Raw genomic sequence first — 17,051 nt, forward strand, 5'->3', positions numbered from 1 at the left:
GTGGTGGGTACGACGAGCACGTGGGCAGTGGCTTCTTATACCACGTGATTTAATGCTTACCCAAAAGGAAGTGTGGTAATTGAATATTTGTCCCTACTTTTGATGGACTTTACAAATATCCTTATCACACAATAAATATGTCCCCCTCTATCTATAAGCCCATCAGGAGTCCGATAAGTATTTTATTTCTTCCAAATTTTCCCTATATCTATTGTTTTTATCTATCTCTACTTACTTCTTCTTATTATTCATTTAGCAGCGAACCATCATCTCCATTGCTCCATCACCACCACCAACATCTCCATCGTCACCACCTCTGCAAATTCTCCTACCTTCGCCGCCGACAATCGAGATGTATCAGCAACATATGAAACCTTCGTCTTCTTCTATAATCGATTTTTAAAATCATATCCAAAGAAAACGAGATCTAATTTTTTAGGTTTTGAAATCAAGTTTTGAGCAACTTCTGCGAACGATTCGGTGGTTCGATTCGATTAAGAAAAGGGGATCTGAGAGATGCTACGATAAAATTGATTTCGAGATGGTTATGGTGTGTGAATCAATAGGATATGTTGGAGATAATGAACTTGTTGTTGCTGAGAAGTAATGGGTGTGTTCGAATCTGAAGCTGCTGATGCTTCTAATGGATTGTGATTAAAATGAATAGATGAATGTGTAGGAATTATAGGAAATATAGAATTATGAAGAGAGAAGCAATGATGATAATGGTAACGGCGGCGGTGGTTCTGGTGGCGACGGTGGTGGTGGTTCGAATTGGTGTTGAAGCTTCATATAAGACAATGTCGGTTGCTGCTATGGATTATAAATGGTGGTTGATGGTTCTGTTGGTGGTTACTGCAATGAAGGAGTGAAGCTGTTGTTGTTTATGAAGCTACAGGTGATGGTCATTGGTATTGTTTATATGTTTTTATGGGATCAATTGTTGTTTTTGACTCAATTTTTTATGGGATGAACTACGGTTGTTGATCCATTTATTGGATCAACTCTTGTTGTTGACCCAATTTTTTATTGGATCAACTACTGTTGTTGATCCTTTCAACTCCTATTGTTGACAATATTTCCTTGGATAAGTATAATCATGCTTGTATTTTAAATCATGTAAATTTCTTCCAATGTTGAACTTGTGGTGCAATGGTAGCATGACTGGCTCCATGTCAGATGATGCGTGTTCGTATCACGCCAAGTTCACTCTATTTGCATGAATCAACTTTCATTGTTGATCCAATTTAGGGGATCAACTACCATTGTTGATGCCCTAAATTGGATCAACTTCTACTGTTGATCCCTTTTTTTTAATCAACCACCATTGTTGATCCCCTAAATTGGATCAACTTTTACTGTTGGTTCTATTTTTATTTGGATCAACTACTGTTGTTGATACAAAAATATCTGAACCAGTGGTGGCGGCGGCGGACTAGTGGTGGTGGCGACGACGAACTAGTGGTGGTGGGGGATTGGTGGTGTAATGGTGGTGGTAGAATATATGTGGTGGTGGCGGTTGGTATGTGGTGGTTGTTGAACGGTGGTGGTGGAATGGTAGTAGAATGTTATGGTGGTGGTGCTAGTGGTGGTGGTGAAGTGGTAGAGGAAGAAATTTGTTGCATTTTGAAATAAAGAAAAATATTATATGGGTGAGGATATTAAGGGTATCTAATTTTAAATGGATAAGGTTATTAAAAAGTAGGGACATATTTATTGTTGTATAAGGATATATTTGTTGGGTGTCAAAAGTAGAGACATATAAATAATATACCCAAAGGAAGTGATGTGCGTCCGACAAGAAAACTGTTCTAGGAATGGCCAAATTTGCTTTGACAAAAATAGTCATGGAATCGAGATTTCTATGTATTGATAGTGTAAATATTACAATAGTGCATATCTCCTAATTATACATATGACAATAGTCTAGAAAGGAAATAAGAATAATACACAATATGTTACTTGCAAGGAAACTAATATATACTTAGAGATATGCTCTATCCTCTAGAGTAAAGGCAGATAGATATGTAGAGATATGCAATATACTCTATCACATAGTGACAACACTATGTCTCTTAACACCTCCCTCAAACTCAAGATGGTCGGAGAACACATGTTGAGTTTGGATACTAGAAACTGAAGACGATTAGAGGGGTGTGATTTACTTATAAAAAAAATATGAAAGGTGATGCCAAAAAGAGATAGACTTAGAAACCTTTTAAAAAAATTCAATGGCCTACAGGGTGAAGCTTCACCATCTCAGCAACAACCCAATATAAACAGTACTGCATATTTGATGAATTGGACACCGATGCAGAGTTATTTTTATCGGGGTAGTCCTCTCTCGGTTCCAAAGAGGCAAAGATTGTCTAACTTTGATACGAACTTATCTTTTTCTAACTTTGTCTAACTTTGATATGAACTTACCTTTTTCTAATCAAAGTTAGGTGAAAATCAGAAAAATTGAGGTTATTGAGCATGAAAGATCTGTAAAGGCTTATCCTCATGAACCTCATTAATGTTTTAAAGGTCAAACTTCAAACAACCCAAATGTTGGTACAAATGACAAACCAAAAGAAGGCTAATTTTAGGCATACCAAAAACTTTCAAGGCATACAAAATAGTTTTCCCATCCTAGGTGACCTTATAAGGGGTGTCTATTGAGTAGTTCAATTATCTATATGCCCTTGAACCTAAAATCAAAAAATAAACTATCCTAAACATCTCTTCTTCTTCCTCCATCCAAACCACCTTCCTTTTCTCTCAGATTTTTTTTTCATCACCGTAATTAATTATCGATTCGTGAAAATTCGATCATCGATTAAATTGAACTATATAATGGATCGTACAAAGAAAAAAGCAAACGTCAGGTGTTCAAAATCCTCTTCCAATCCATGAATTAAAGAAGAAGAACCAATTGAAGATGAAGGTGTAAAAACTATAATTGAACTAGAAATTGAATCAGAACTTCAACCATTTGAAGCTCCAAATACTGAAATGAGGATAAGAAGGTATTCCCTACAAACCCAATCTTTATTTGTTTTTTTTCATGGATTGAATGGGTTAAATTGCTAAAAACTTAGGGTTTTTAACGGTTACAGTAGTGGGTTCGGTTGATAATTGAGTTGAGTTTTGAGCCGAACTGTTCTTGAATTTCACCCTGAAAGTGTCTATGAACAGTTCGGCTAAACCGTAAATGTCAATTTTTAGCCGAATCCAAAAATGTGTATTGAATACGTCCCAGAACAGTGTCAGGTTCGGCTAATACCTTGCAAACCTTCCCGGCCGAACCTGAGAAGTGAAATTTACCCCAGGTGGTTGTCAGGTTCGGCGACTCGATTAGATCACTTTCAAGCCGAACCTCTCTCTGTAAAAACTTCGAAAATATTGATTTGAAGGCTCTAGGTTCGGCTAGCTCGTGTTGTTGAGTTATCAGCCGAACCTTCTCTTTGCACACTCAAGTTTTTCGATCTTGTTTGGCCATAACTTTTTCGTCCGATGTCGGAATGACCTCATTCTTTTTGCGTTGTGTTTGTCTTTTCATTCTCTTGAAGTTGAAGATAATATATCATTGATTTTAGTGAGTTTAATATGGAACTTGGTATTCTCCGTCATTAGACTTCACTTTCTTAACACTTTTAGTAATTTCCACTTTTTTTTGTTTGGTTCATCCTATGTAAAGGCTGCACAATAGAAAACATATGTAATAAAAATCCTAACCGCTAAATGTGTATGAATTTAAGTGTTTCATGGAAAATCAGTATCATGTTCGGCTGATGTGATTTTTTGAATATGAGCCGAACTTGGAAAAATATATAGTTCGGCTGATACGATATTTAGAGTGAAAATCGAACCTAACTCTCAGGAATAGGTTCGGCTTGTTATTAGAATTTAATATAAGCCGAACTAGGATCTTGCAAATAGGTTGGAAGTTGGAAAATCAAGGTTCGTCGTATAACGTTAACAAATTCAGCTAGCCGAACTGTTCATCAATTTAGTGGGTTCGGCTTATATTTTTAAGCCGAACATAGTCCTGGTTCGCCTAACCATGATGAAAAATACATTTTCTTGATGATTTCAAGCTACAAAAGTGAGATTAAACATAAAATCGAAGTGTACATGTGTGTTAGAAGCATTGGGTTCCTCATCTATGTATTTATCATCTGGATTTGGCTCATAAAATTCATCATCTTGAGTTTGAGTTTGAGTTTGTGTAAAATCATTCTCATAATCTAAGAAATCAGCCATTTCTGGATCATTGTTGTAGTTAATATGTATTTTCCTAGGTTTTTTAGATGAAGAATGACCCTCCTCATCCTCCATTGAATCAAGAAAAAAAAATTCTCACAAAGGGAAGATTTGCCATTATAAAAATTTTTGATTAAGGGGGTTTCTGATTTTGTTATTTGACATCCTTTTTTTGTCTTTATTCAATATGCCTAGAAAGATTTAGGTATGCCTAAAAACAGCCTTCAACCAAAAGGTGGCTGCAATGAAGACAAGTCTACCTAAATCCAAATCTCAAAGAAAATAGCAACTCTTTTGAGTCCATGTACAAATATCCATTAGAGCCCACGAGCTCCATCTCCCTGACATTTATTGTCTTTTTTTTTTGCTGGCTGTCTTATTTTGATGCTTTCAGTAGCTGTAATTTCTTTTTTTATTTCCAGTTCCTTGTGATCTTAATTTCAGTAGTTATAGTAGCCAGTTAAGTTTTGAATCTTAGATTGTTTGGTACAGTATATTCTAGCTCATAGGCTAAATCCTATGCGCTAGATATCTAGCTATTAGATTGGTCATTCGCGTTAGCATGGACAATCTTCTAAGTTCTATGGAATGACTAATCTAGCAGATGGTCGCTGAACCAAACATCAACCGTAAAAAAAAATAATCATTTTAATTTCTCTTTCCATCGTATTTTTTCTCTCCTCTCTCAACAGAAAAGCAAAACAATTTCCTCTTTCTCCATCACATTTTTTCTTCTCTCCATCACTCTTCCACGTGTTCACCTAACGCTCTACCACATTATAAAAATCCATAAGAAGACAACAATGAAAAGAACTGACAAGTTGATCATTAATACTTCATACCCTGTCAGTTGTCCCCTCACCTATAGCACAACTTTATTTTATTTGTCGTTGAGAGAAATTTTTTTGGGCGCTGTATTGTTCAAGAAAAGCAATTTGTTTCTATTTATTGGGCCTAACTAGGTGCTAGATTAGTAATATATCTAATCCACTCTTGTTTCTATTTAGGCCCAATAAATTATACCATGAGATTGTTGTCCTAGAACGACCAAGGAATTGGGTCGCCTATCAGTAGGGACCATTTGAAACACCTGCGCCAGTATTACAATCCGGATATGATATTTCTATCAAAAGCCAAAGCCGCATTCGATGGAGTGGACCTGCTTTTAGAAAAATCTCATTTTCATGATTGGTTCATAGTACCGTTTGTGGGAATCGCTAAGGGTTTAGCAATATCCTGGTATAAAAACGTATAACTAAAACTAGTTTCAGCACATTTAAATGTTTGCCATTTTGAGGCGATAACCAGTGAAGATGAATTTGAAATTACTTATCTATATGGTGACATTGGTGTTGATGAAAAATTGTCCAATGGTCACATATTTCAGATTAAGCTAAACAGGTTCAAAAACCATGGGTTCTAATAGGATATTTGAACATCATCCTAGACCGGGAGAAAAACAAGATGGAAACAATTCAAGCTCAAGCGGTAAATCGTTTGCTATACGTTATTAATTCCCTGAGACTTCAAGATGCAGGATTGAATATCTCCATTTATATGGTCCAACAACAGAAGAAGAGAAACTAATATCTGCGAAAGAAATGATATAACATTAACATCAATGGATTTAGATATTTCCAGATGCAAAGGTACCCAGAGTAGGATCATACCATACCTCTCTCTTCTTTCACTCCAACCCGAAACAAAAAGGATTCAGAACCGTTTAGAGCATTAAATCTTGGTTATCCCACGCCACTTTAACCACAATATTGACGGCATTTTGGAAACTCTTCAACGAACCTAAAATTCTTTTTTCTGATTTCTCTCATTGGAATTCCAATGCTTTCGGTAGTATCCATATGAATATTAGAAAATTAAATACTCCCTCCGTCCTAGTTTACTTGCCAAAATAGGATTTTGCAAAAACTTGAAACAAATTCAAATTACTTCCACATACACCATCAATCTTTCAAATCACTTGTTTAATATACAAGTTTTTGTATCCTAGTTTTTATTTCTTTCTTGATATTTAGATAATTTTAGTAGGAAATATAGTAATTTTTTGGTACACTTTTGTTAAAAAAAACTCAATTTTGGCAAGTAAACTAGGACGGAGGGAGTAGTAAAATATAAAAAATTCGTAAGTCTTGAAATTTCTCATCCAAGCTAAATAACCTAAAAAATCTTCAAGCCGAATTTGGGAAATAGTACGAAATTAGAAATGATTACTACCATCAACTTCCCCAAGATAAATTCTTTAAAGAATATGATACGGACAAAATATATTTCCATGATTCAGCCTCAAGTAGAAAAAAAATGCAATTCATACCCTTAAGGAACCTTTGGGTCTTTGCTTACAGATCGTGATCAAATTAACTCATTTCTTATTAATCATTTCACCCAAATTGGTTCTTCTCAAATTAGTAACTACAATATTTATTTCTTAAAAATAAACAAACTGTGTATATCAGACTCGGAAAACTCTTCCCTAATTAAAATTCCATCTATGGAAGAAATATGGTCCACTTTTTCTAACATGAACCCATGGGGAACTCCAGGTCCGGGCAACTTCCAACCGAGTTTTTTCAAAGTTAATTGGGGATATTTTTCATTATATCAAAGATTTTTTTAGAATATGGATTGTGATTCAAGAGTTCAACCATTCATATATTATTCTTATCCCAAAAATCACCACTCCTCAAACGTTGGCTGATTTTAGATCCATTAGTCTTAGCAATACCATCTATAAACTTACTTCTAAAATCCTAACCAGTAGTCTGAAACATATATTCTAAAATCTTAACCAATAGTCTAAAACATATGTTAAATAGAATCTTATCCCATAACCAATCCGCCCTCCTTCCAGGAAGATAAATTACCGAGAACATTATCATCTCCCATGAACTCCTCTATTCAATGAAGACTTCAAACGTCAAAAAAAGAAGGTTATTTGGCTCTAAAGATAAATCTTTCAAAATCCTTTGACATGGTTGAATGACCTTTTATTAAAAAGGCCTTAATTTTTTTTGGTTTTAGTAAACAGTTGAAGATTTTTTTTCCATTCTACTAAACGGTTTCCCAGGCCCTTTTTTAATTTAGGGGGATTTAGACATGTTGGTCCGCTTTCCCCGTACCTTTTTCTTATTCACATGGAGATTCTTTCACATCTCCTTGAAAAATCCATAAAGGATAAAAAAAAAATCTCAGGGATTAGAATAAATAAACACGCTCCAATTACCTTCCACCTTTTCTTTGTCGGCGATTGTTTCCTTTTCACTAAAGAGGATCTGGGTGAAGCAAAAAATTTATTAGATATTTTATCTATACTTGGGGAAATCACGGGTGAACTAGTAAACTTCCAAAAATCTTGAATCTATTTTAGCCCTATAATTCATCCCAAACATGGAAAAAATAATAGCAAATTTTTTAAAATTACCCCTGATGACAAAAAATGATTGATAATTCGGCACACCTCTCATTTTTGATGAAAACATGAAAGAAAACTTCGAGCCTCTCCTCCAAAAATATTTTACAACTCTGCAAGGTTGGAAAGCAAAACTGTTATCTCAAGCGGGTAGGACAATCCTAATATAATCCATTATATAAGCCTATTTAACGTACCCAAATACAAATGTTATCACTACCCAAAGAAACTATGGACCAACTAGATAAAATTGAAAGAGATTTTTAGTGTAATTGAAAGAGATTTTTGGTGGAATAAAGATGATTCAAAAGGAAAAGGAGGTTGATAAATGCGTGGATCATTATATGTAAACCAAAATCGAAGGGGCACGGGTATAAAAAATCCACATAAATTCAACCTAGCATTTTTTGACAAAACTGGCTAGTCGGTTAATATCATAAAAAGATCAATTATGGGTAAAACTTTGAGAATCAAAGTATTACCATACAAATCAATTATGGGTAAAACTTTAAGAAGCAAAAGAAAGTATTCTCGCAATATCCTCAAATAGTGATAATACATACAGAATTAGATGGAAACATTACCATTCATGAGCTTTCTCGTCAAAAAACATTTATAACTTCCTTATTCACCAAAATTTAGTAAACGGGTACAATAGTGAGTTCCATTGGAGAATGCTATGGAAGATGCAAGTAATTCCAAGGATTAGACTGTTTATTTGGAAATTATCTCAGAAGGCCCTATCTACTACAAGTAGACTAAAAATACATAATTAGGAGATTTCGCTAGAGCCACCCATGTGCGATACACAAGATATGAAAACGGAACAACATCTCTTCAAAATATGTCCTTTTTCTAGATCCATATGGTTTGGATGCTCGTTGGACATATTATATTCTCAGATATGCACAGATTTCATTAGCAGCTGGGTGGAAAAATGGATATTAGACTCAAGTTTTTCGCAAATTAATGAAAAGATTGCAACCGTGTGCTTTGGTTCATATGGAAACATAGATCGGCGGTGGTCTTCGAAAAACTTAATCCATATCCAACAAATTTAATATACCAAATAAAAATTTTATTTAATCTTCAAATAACAAAGAAAAGGTCACAATTCATTGTATCTAAAGAGAAAAGAAAACTAAACCTTCATGGTCCAATATTAATTCAGATTGGATTTTCATTGGTGCATCGTATAAGAAAAAGAATTTATCCATGAGATATGCTTTCTACCTGTACTCAGTGGATCAAGAAGTATTTACGCATATTTCAGCGAGGTCCGAATGGGCTTCTTCGACCCTACACGCTATTGAAAGCTATAAAATGCTTAGAAGAAAATCTACTTTTAAGTGTCTCCGTAGTAACAGACTGTAAACTCCTAGTGAATACAGTCAACAATAAAGGAGTGGATATATCTGGTTTAGCGAAAAATATTGTCGAAAAAATGATTTTTTTTTTCAAGAAAACTTCCATAAGCACAAGCTAGATATATAAGCAGAGATGTCAACTAATTTGTCAACTAACAAGCTATATATAGGGACACACTCGATTAAAAAAGAAGCGAGGCTCAAAACCTTTAACAGATGTCAACTAACTTGTACCAACGAATTCGAAAATCAAACATTATACCTAATGTTTTTATGATAAAAACAAAATTATAAATTGAGCGTATTATATTACTTAATTAATATATTTAACCTTTCCGTCAGAAAAATAAATAAATCAGAGGTGCATACCTACATACATTAGGTACATACAATCTACCCTAGGATACACAATCAAATGAAATTGAATTAATTAAATTTCTTATAGAAGGAAAGCTCTGGTGATCAATAATAGTATCCAATGTGCCACAAATCACACTTGTTTTAAACCCAAGCCCAGCCATCTTCCACTATAAGGTCCGCTTCATCATCTTCTTCTTCAATGCTAGCTCCATGATTATTTTCAGTCAGATATATTTGACCCATTTCTTGTATTATGGCTTTTGCCCCGTCTACGTATCTCCTAATTACTTCGCGTGCCGAAACAATATCATTCACTAGCCCTACACCTTGGCCGGCATACATCACCATATCCTCTAGTTTTCCGGTAGTCGTAGGATTTGCAACCTGACCTGAAAATCTTCGAAGAATTGTTTCCTGCATTTGTCACAAATTTAACAGAAAATTAAACAAAGTTCTTGTCAAGTATGACCTTGTTTTTGGGCCATTTCTGAAAAACTTATGGGCCCTTAAGGTCATTTTTCCTAATTTAAGACATTTAAATGCTTGGTGCGGTATGGTATTTTATGTTTGTAGAACAGGAATTCAGTTTCCTTGTATTTAGAATCATAGCTATAATAACTTCCAAAGTCGTGAAACGTACATTGGAGTATATGATGGACTTTCCGATGATAGGTTGAGAGTCGTCGTTTTGAACTGTATCAGGTGCGTCATGCCACTTCTGATGAAATGGTGTGTTGAGACAACGAACATAAGCTCTCCAAGTGAGACGTTCATACAAATCAGTACGGTCGGTTTGATTTTCCTTGTAGTTTAGTAATTGTTGTTTGTAGTAGTCATTCGCATACGCCTCATGTGTAGCTATGAACCTTGTACCCACACATATTCCTTTGGCACCAAGTGCAAGGGCAGCAACATATCCCCGTGCATCACTGATCGCTCCAGCTGCAACCACTGGAATTCCCCAATCTCTAGCAACATCAACTACTCTTGGTACCAACGCCGTCAAGGAAACCTGTTTATGTATTCAATATTAAAACTCGCCGTAGAACTAAACAATCAGAATTCATAGGACGTCAGTACCAACGTCATCCTCTAACTACTATGGAAATTATCTATCGAGTTAAATCAAAATAGTGAAAATGTAAAAATTCGAGAGTAAATAAGTAGATGTAGATTTTTGTTGGTTATTACTTAACTGTACCAGCAATATGACCACCAGCCTCAACACCTTGGGCTATAACACAATCCACTCCAGCTGCTATTGCTCTCTCAGCTGCCTGGACTGATCCTACCTAACAAATTTTAATGAAACGGTACTTTTAGTTATTAATGAAAACCTACAAATATCACCTGCTTGGATTCTATGTCTCTGTTACTGTCTGTACTGTAGCTTACTTGCACTTGTACTCATCTTAAGCCTCATTTAGGTAATTATTTCCTACTCTGAAAGTATTTCTTGCAGACGATAAATCGGCCAGGCACACAGACAGAATCGTCACATAAGAGTTCGGGTGTGTGTTAATTTTGTTTTTTCAGCTTTGTTAGGTTGAGCGAGGTCCCCTAAACCCACGATAGTTATGTCAAATAGAGAAAAAGATAAATGAATTACCTGATGGATGACTTTGACACCATGTTTATGAGCTTCATCGACCATTTCTTTTGGAAAATCACCCCAATATACTTCCATGCATGCCAACTTCTCATCGAATATTGCTTTGATTGTTTTCTCTTGATCGAATTCCAGCAATATTCCTGCTCCAAATGGTTTCTTTGTTAGGTTCCTTGTTTGCCGTATTGCTTTCACCATCAACTCGTACTTATTCTGTAGTTCAAACGATGATAGGAAACAAAAAATGGTCGTATGAATGAGATCGGTTTAAAAGAAACAAGCCATACATAGAGAGTTAGAGAGGAGATCATACAACAGGGCTAGCAATGAGTCCGATACCACCAGCATTAGCAACAGCAGCTACGAGTTGAGGTCCAGAGACATCAGCACCCATAGGTGCTAATATAATTCCATTGTCAAATCCAAGGAATCCTCCGAATTTCATCTTCTTTATTAGCTGCTCTATCTATACCTCTCTCTAGGAAGTACTTTAGGCGGAACCCCAAGCTCGGTTTTTTTAGAGAACACTTGTCTCTTGTTTGTGCTTTAAATAGGGAATCCATTTGTATGTACTGTTCATTAACGGGCTAGGCAATAATTAAAGCCAGCTCAACCAACAATTTGGTGCTAGAGAAAAAAAAGAAACAAGCACTTAATTTAACGACTCATCAGCACGAATATAATTACGTGATCAGCTTAGTAATGACCTCTAGAACAGTTTCTTTATGACGTCTACTTCAGACTTTTCGATAAAACGTAGATGCATATACCACTTACCCGCACGACTAGTCCAACGATTTGTAATTGTCTTTGGGGGTGAGGACAGGAACGTCTACACGAAGCACATTTCAGAGTTGTTCGTGTTCTCGAAGACTCGAACACTTGACTTTTTAGTGCCCATGAGAGGGAAGGATCCAAATTGGTCAAAGACGCCTTCCTTCTGAATTCTCGCATATAGAGAGGGTCAGGGAAGGCTCTAACTCCTAGTGGCTGATTTGAAGTTATTTTCTAAGCCGGTTTAATCATTAATAAAGTGACACATGAAAAAGCCAGATAAAGCTACCAGTATACACAAAAGTCACCACCCAAGACGAGATAAGATAAATCATCACAACATGAACAGCGAGTATTTTGATGTAGACTTGTGCACTGTGAACATCATCTTTCCAGTGGATGGCGAATGTTTGTACCAAGGGGATTCGATTAATCACAACCACAAACGTATTGGGAGTTTGGTAAAACAAAGGTATTGGATGTTAAGCTATCATTGATTGTTGCGAGTTTGGTAAAACAAGGAGGTCCCACGGGAAGGTATCATGGAGTAACCAACCAGGTATGACCTCAAGTATTTGAACTGTCTATTCACCTTATTTGAAATGAAAGAGAGGGATAACGTACAAATACTAAAGGTGATCTTTCTCGACTCGAATTCACATCCTCTCGATCGGCAAAGACAGTCCTGGGCGCCTTTCAATTTTTCCATAAAACCTAACTATATACGTTTGACGTCAGTATCAGTATATTTAATGTCAACTGCAAGATGAAACTTAGCGTATATAAAGACAACTCTCTTTATTGATGTTTAGAAAATCTCTCAAAACTAAACACAAGTTCTAATCTTGCTCATATGATCAACCACAACTTTGGTGATCATATATATATAGAATTATGAATAGTCCTATTACCTTATTACATGTCTTTCCTTTTCTTAGAACTAGATGTCTTCTAATTTCCTTAGAATTACATCAATTTCCTAATCTTGTCCTAACCAACTTGTTAGTGACTTCTATGTTGAAATTTAACCAACACTAAAATCAGTCCCAACTCTTTGGAAACCCTAACTTCACCATCCAAATATTCAATCAACACAATTTTTCAAATCCCCATAAGAAGAAATTGTGCAAACAGAATCAATTTCACTAGAATTTCTGCAAGTAGTAGCAGCAGTGCATCTTCACTTGAACAGCCTGGAGGAAAAATGGTGGTTGAATTAGTTGGAGCGTTTAATAAACTAAAAAGTTTATGCCTTCCCTTTTTTTTCTTTTTTCTTACTTTAATTTTTACCCTGTCTGTCATTTCTTTTTTTCTTCCTTTGTGATATGCTTTTCTGCAAGAGCAAGAAACTAATGGCAACTGCAAGATGAAACTTAGCTTATATAAAGACAACTCTCTTTATTGATGTTTAGAAAATCTCTCAAAACTAAACACAAGCTCTAATCTTGCTCATATGATCAACCACAACTTTGGTGATCATATATATATAGAACTATGAATTCCTTTTCCTAGTCCTATTACCTTATTACATGTCTTTCCTTTTCTTAGAACTAGATGACTTCTAATTCCCTTAGGATTACATCAATTTCCTAATCTTGTCCTAACCAACTTGTTAGTGACTTCTATGTTGAAGTTAATCCAACATTCTCCCCCTTAAGCTTCAACTGTGCTTGTGAAAAATCTTGTACGTATGATGGTGCTCTCGTCTCCCATGGCTCGGTGTAGACAAGCTCTGATACTAATTAATGGCAACTGCAAGATGAAACTTAGCTTATATAAAGACAACTCTCTTTATTGATTTTTAGAAAATCTCTCAAAACTAAACACAAGCTCTAATCTTTCTCATATGATCAACCACAACTTTGGTGATCATATATATATAGAACTATGAATTCCTTTTCCTAGTCCTATTACCTTATTACATGTCTTTTCTTTTCTTAGAACTAGATGACTTCTAATTCCCTTAGGATTACATCAATTTCCTAATCTAGGAATTGCCAATAGGTACTATTATGGTAGTCTTAGTTAATGGCAGGTCCACCCACTAAAGCCCAGTAAGCATAGGTCCATAATTAAAAGAAAACATGAAACTGGACCTAATTTTTTAAGCCTAGGTCCTATACACGTGCGGGACACATGTGACGTATTATCATAATTTCCAAAACACCCCGCAAGTTTTTTTAAGCTAAGAAACACGTTCGTTTCTTTTTCATTCTCTCAATTTATGTTTTCAGAGAAGAGCTCTGCAAGTGAAGATTATTTGAGGTCCTTGTTAGTTTCATGAGTTCGAGCTCTGCAAGTGTAATCGGTAGGTGAATTTTTTGTTCTTACGATATTAATCATCACAACGATTTTTTGTTCGAGCTCTGCAAGTTTTATTCGAAGTTTTTCCAGTTTTTTTGTTCGATCCATGGTCTAATCGTTGTGGTGTTTGATTAAGATTTTGATCTCCATGTTTGATTTCTTGATTATTTACTAGATCTAGATGAATAATCACGTTTTTGGTTCATTTCGTTATTAGATTTGATCTAACTAGTTCCATGTTTGATTTCTTGATTATTTACTAGATCTAGATGAATAATCACGTTTTTGGTTCATTTCGTTATTAGATTTGATCTAACTAGTTCCATTTTGTTGTTTTTAGATTTGTTTTTTTGTATGAAACAACAGTATGTATATCCTATATTGACAGAAACCTAGCTTATTTTGAATGAAGAAGAAGAAGAAGATGCATCGTTATGACTTACGACAAGAATATTTGTTGTGTTTCCATGTATGTTTTCTTATCATCTTCTTTGATTATTTTTTTCGTTTTTCTTCTGTTGATTGTATTATGAAGATGAAATCGATTTTCCTGACGTTTTTATGTTTTCAGGTTTTTTACAGTTTGTTTTTGTGTATGAATTGACAATACATATTTGGTTTACTAATATAAAATTCTTATGATTTACGAGGAGAATATTTGTTTTCTGTTTCCAGGTATGCTTTCTAATCATCTTGTTTGATTATTTTGTTCGGTTTTCTTCTTTTGATTTGTTTTTTTGATTGTATTCTGAAAATCAAATCGATTTGATTGACGCTTTTATGGTTTTAGGTTTGTTACAGTTGTTTTTCGTGTATGAATTGACAGTACATATATGGCGTACTGATACAAAACTCTTCTAATTTTGTTTTATTTGAAGTTTTTCCAATTTTTTTGGTTCGATCCATGAGTATGTATGTATAATACTGATAGGAAGTGCTATTTGATGTGTTTTTGCTCCTTTTATAGTCTTACCCTTCAGTACTTATGTGAAATACTGTAATATGTCTTTCGATTCTCTTATTTTTCATAGATCTGTCACCTGTTGTTGTCATACTGTTGATTTGTAGTTCATGAATCTTCAGTACATATATCGCATACTGATAGGAAGTGTTCCTTGTTATGTTTAAGGAGAAGTGAAGAAGATGCAGGCATACAGTGGAGCTGCAATAATGGGTGCTGCTGTACAACAACCCAATCTTTTTACTAAAGTTTCTTCAACTTTTTTTCCCAAGTTGGGTACTACTACTGCGGATAGATTACCTTCTCAAGTTAGGAAGACCCTGAAGTACGTTCAATAGTTGATAGTGAGAAGAATCGTCAGTTTAACATCTTGGAGCTCATTGCTTCAGAGAATTTTACATCTCGTGCAGTGATGGAAGCTGTGGGTTCTTGTCTCACAAACAAGTATTCAGAAGGGCTTCATGGTAAAAGGTAAAGATGGTATTTTTTCCCTGTATTTGTATTTAAATGCATTTGATTATTTCATTCTGCAATGTAGGTACTATGGTGGCAATGAGTACATTGATGAGCTAGAGACACTTTGTCAACAAAGGGCTTTGGCTGCATTTCACTTAGACCCAAAGAAATGGGGAGTTAATGTCCAACCACTGTCTGGTTCTCCTGCTAACTTTGAAGTTTACACTGCACTTCTCAACCCACATGACCGTATTATGGTAAGTTGAGGCCTCTTTCTCTTTCTCTCCAATTTTTTGAAATCAGTTTTGAACCCCTAAGGGATGTAATCAACTCTCCTTTCAAAATATGGGGCTGTATTAATTTGTTCATGTAACTGGCACAGGGTCTGGATCTTCCTCATGGAGGTCACTTGTCACATGGATTTATGACTCCTAAAAGACGGGTATCTGGGACTTCGATTTATTTTGAATCGATGCCCTACCGTCTTGATGAATCAACAGGTGATGCTCTGCATTCTTATATTGTGTAATGACTATGTGGTCTATTGTTGTTCATTTATAATTCGTTGATAATTTGCATTCATTACCAAATTCACTTGTAGGCCTTATTGATTATGATATGCTTGAGAAAACTGCCACCCTCTTTCGACCAAAACTCATCATTGTTGGTGCTAGTGCGTATCCTCGTGATTTCGATTATCCTCGAATGAGAAAGGTGTACACATATATTTTGATTGTCAACAGTTGTGATTCTTAGTGATCAGAGAATCATACTAGTTAACCCATTACGCACACCTAATTCCCTTTCCTGCTATGTTTCTTGAAGATTGCAGATTCTGTTGGGGATTTTCTCATGATGGATATGGCTCACGTAAGTGGTCTCGTTGTTGCATCTATACTTGCCGACCCATTTGAAAACTGTGATGTTGTAACAACCACCACTCACAAGGTACACCTAGTCCCATTCATGAAGTCTGCAAGACTGCAACTACTGACACCAACACAAGCAACATTTGTTTTTATTGGTTTAGGTTCAAGGGTCATGTTGTTTACTATGTCTTCTGTTTCAATTTGCAGTCATTACGAGGTCCCAGAGGTGGCATGATTTTCTTCAAGAAAGATCCTGTTCTTTGGGTTGATATGGAATCTGCGATTAACAATGCTGTTTTCCCAGGGTTACAGGTCACTAAAACTGTAGCGGTTATTTGTGATTTATCATTGGTTCAACATTATAACATTTTTTAGGTTTGTTACAGTTGTTTTTCGTGTATGAATTGACAGTACATATATGGCGTACTGATACAAAACTCTTCTAATTTTGTTTTATTTGAAGTTTTTCCAATTTTTTTGGTTCGATCCATGAGTATGTATGTATAATACTGATAGGAAGTGCTATTTGCTGTGTTTTTTCTCCTTTTTTAGTCTTACCCTTCAGTACTTATGTGAAATACTGTAATATGTCTTTCGATTCTCTTATTTTTCATAGATCTGTCACCTGTTGTTGTCATACTGTTGATTTGTAGTTCATGAATCTTCAGTACATATATCG

General features: G+C 35.3%; 1 protein-coding gene across 1 annotated transcript; it reads right to left on the reverse strand.

Moving 5' to 3' along the window:
- Positions 1–9,316: 9,316 nt before the first annotated feature.
- On the reverse strand, positions 9,317–11,543 carry LOC113347005 (nitronate monooxygenase-like). Its single transcript, XM_026590576.1, has 5 exons — positions 11,322–11,543; positions 11,009–11,221; positions 10,596–10,691; positions 10,040–10,411; positions 9,317–9,813 (listed from the first exon to the last, which is right to left on the reverse strand). The coding sequence occupies exons 1-5, from the start codon at positions 11,451–11,453 to the stop codon at positions 9,541–9,543; spliced, it is 1,086 nt and encodes a 361-aa protein (XP_026446361.1). The 5' UTR covers positions 11,454–11,543; the 3' UTR covers positions 9,317–9,540.
- Positions 11,544–17,051: the final 5,508 nt, after the last annotated feature.

This window comes from Papaver somniferum, chromosome 2 (genome assembly GCF_003573695.1).
Source record: "Papaver somniferum cultivar HN1 chromosome 2, ASM357369v1, whole genome shotgun sequence".
Lineage (NCBI taxonomy): Eukaryota > Viridiplantae > Streptophyta > Magnoliopsida > Ranunculales > Papaveraceae > Papaver > Papaver somniferum.

Coding starts and splice junctions, on each gene's coding strand:
- LOC113347005 (XM_026590576.1), bottom strand. CDS start 11,453: ATGAAATTCGGAGGATTCCTTGGATTTGACAATGGAATTATATTAGCA. Junction 10,692..11,008: donor GTGTCAAAGTCATCCATCAG/GTAATTCATTTA, acceptor AAAATTTGTTAG/GTAGGATCAGTCCAGGCAGC. Junction 9,814..10,039: donor AGTCCATCATATACTCCAAT/GTACGTTTCACG, acceptor TGACAAATGCAG/GAAACAATTCTTCGAAGATT.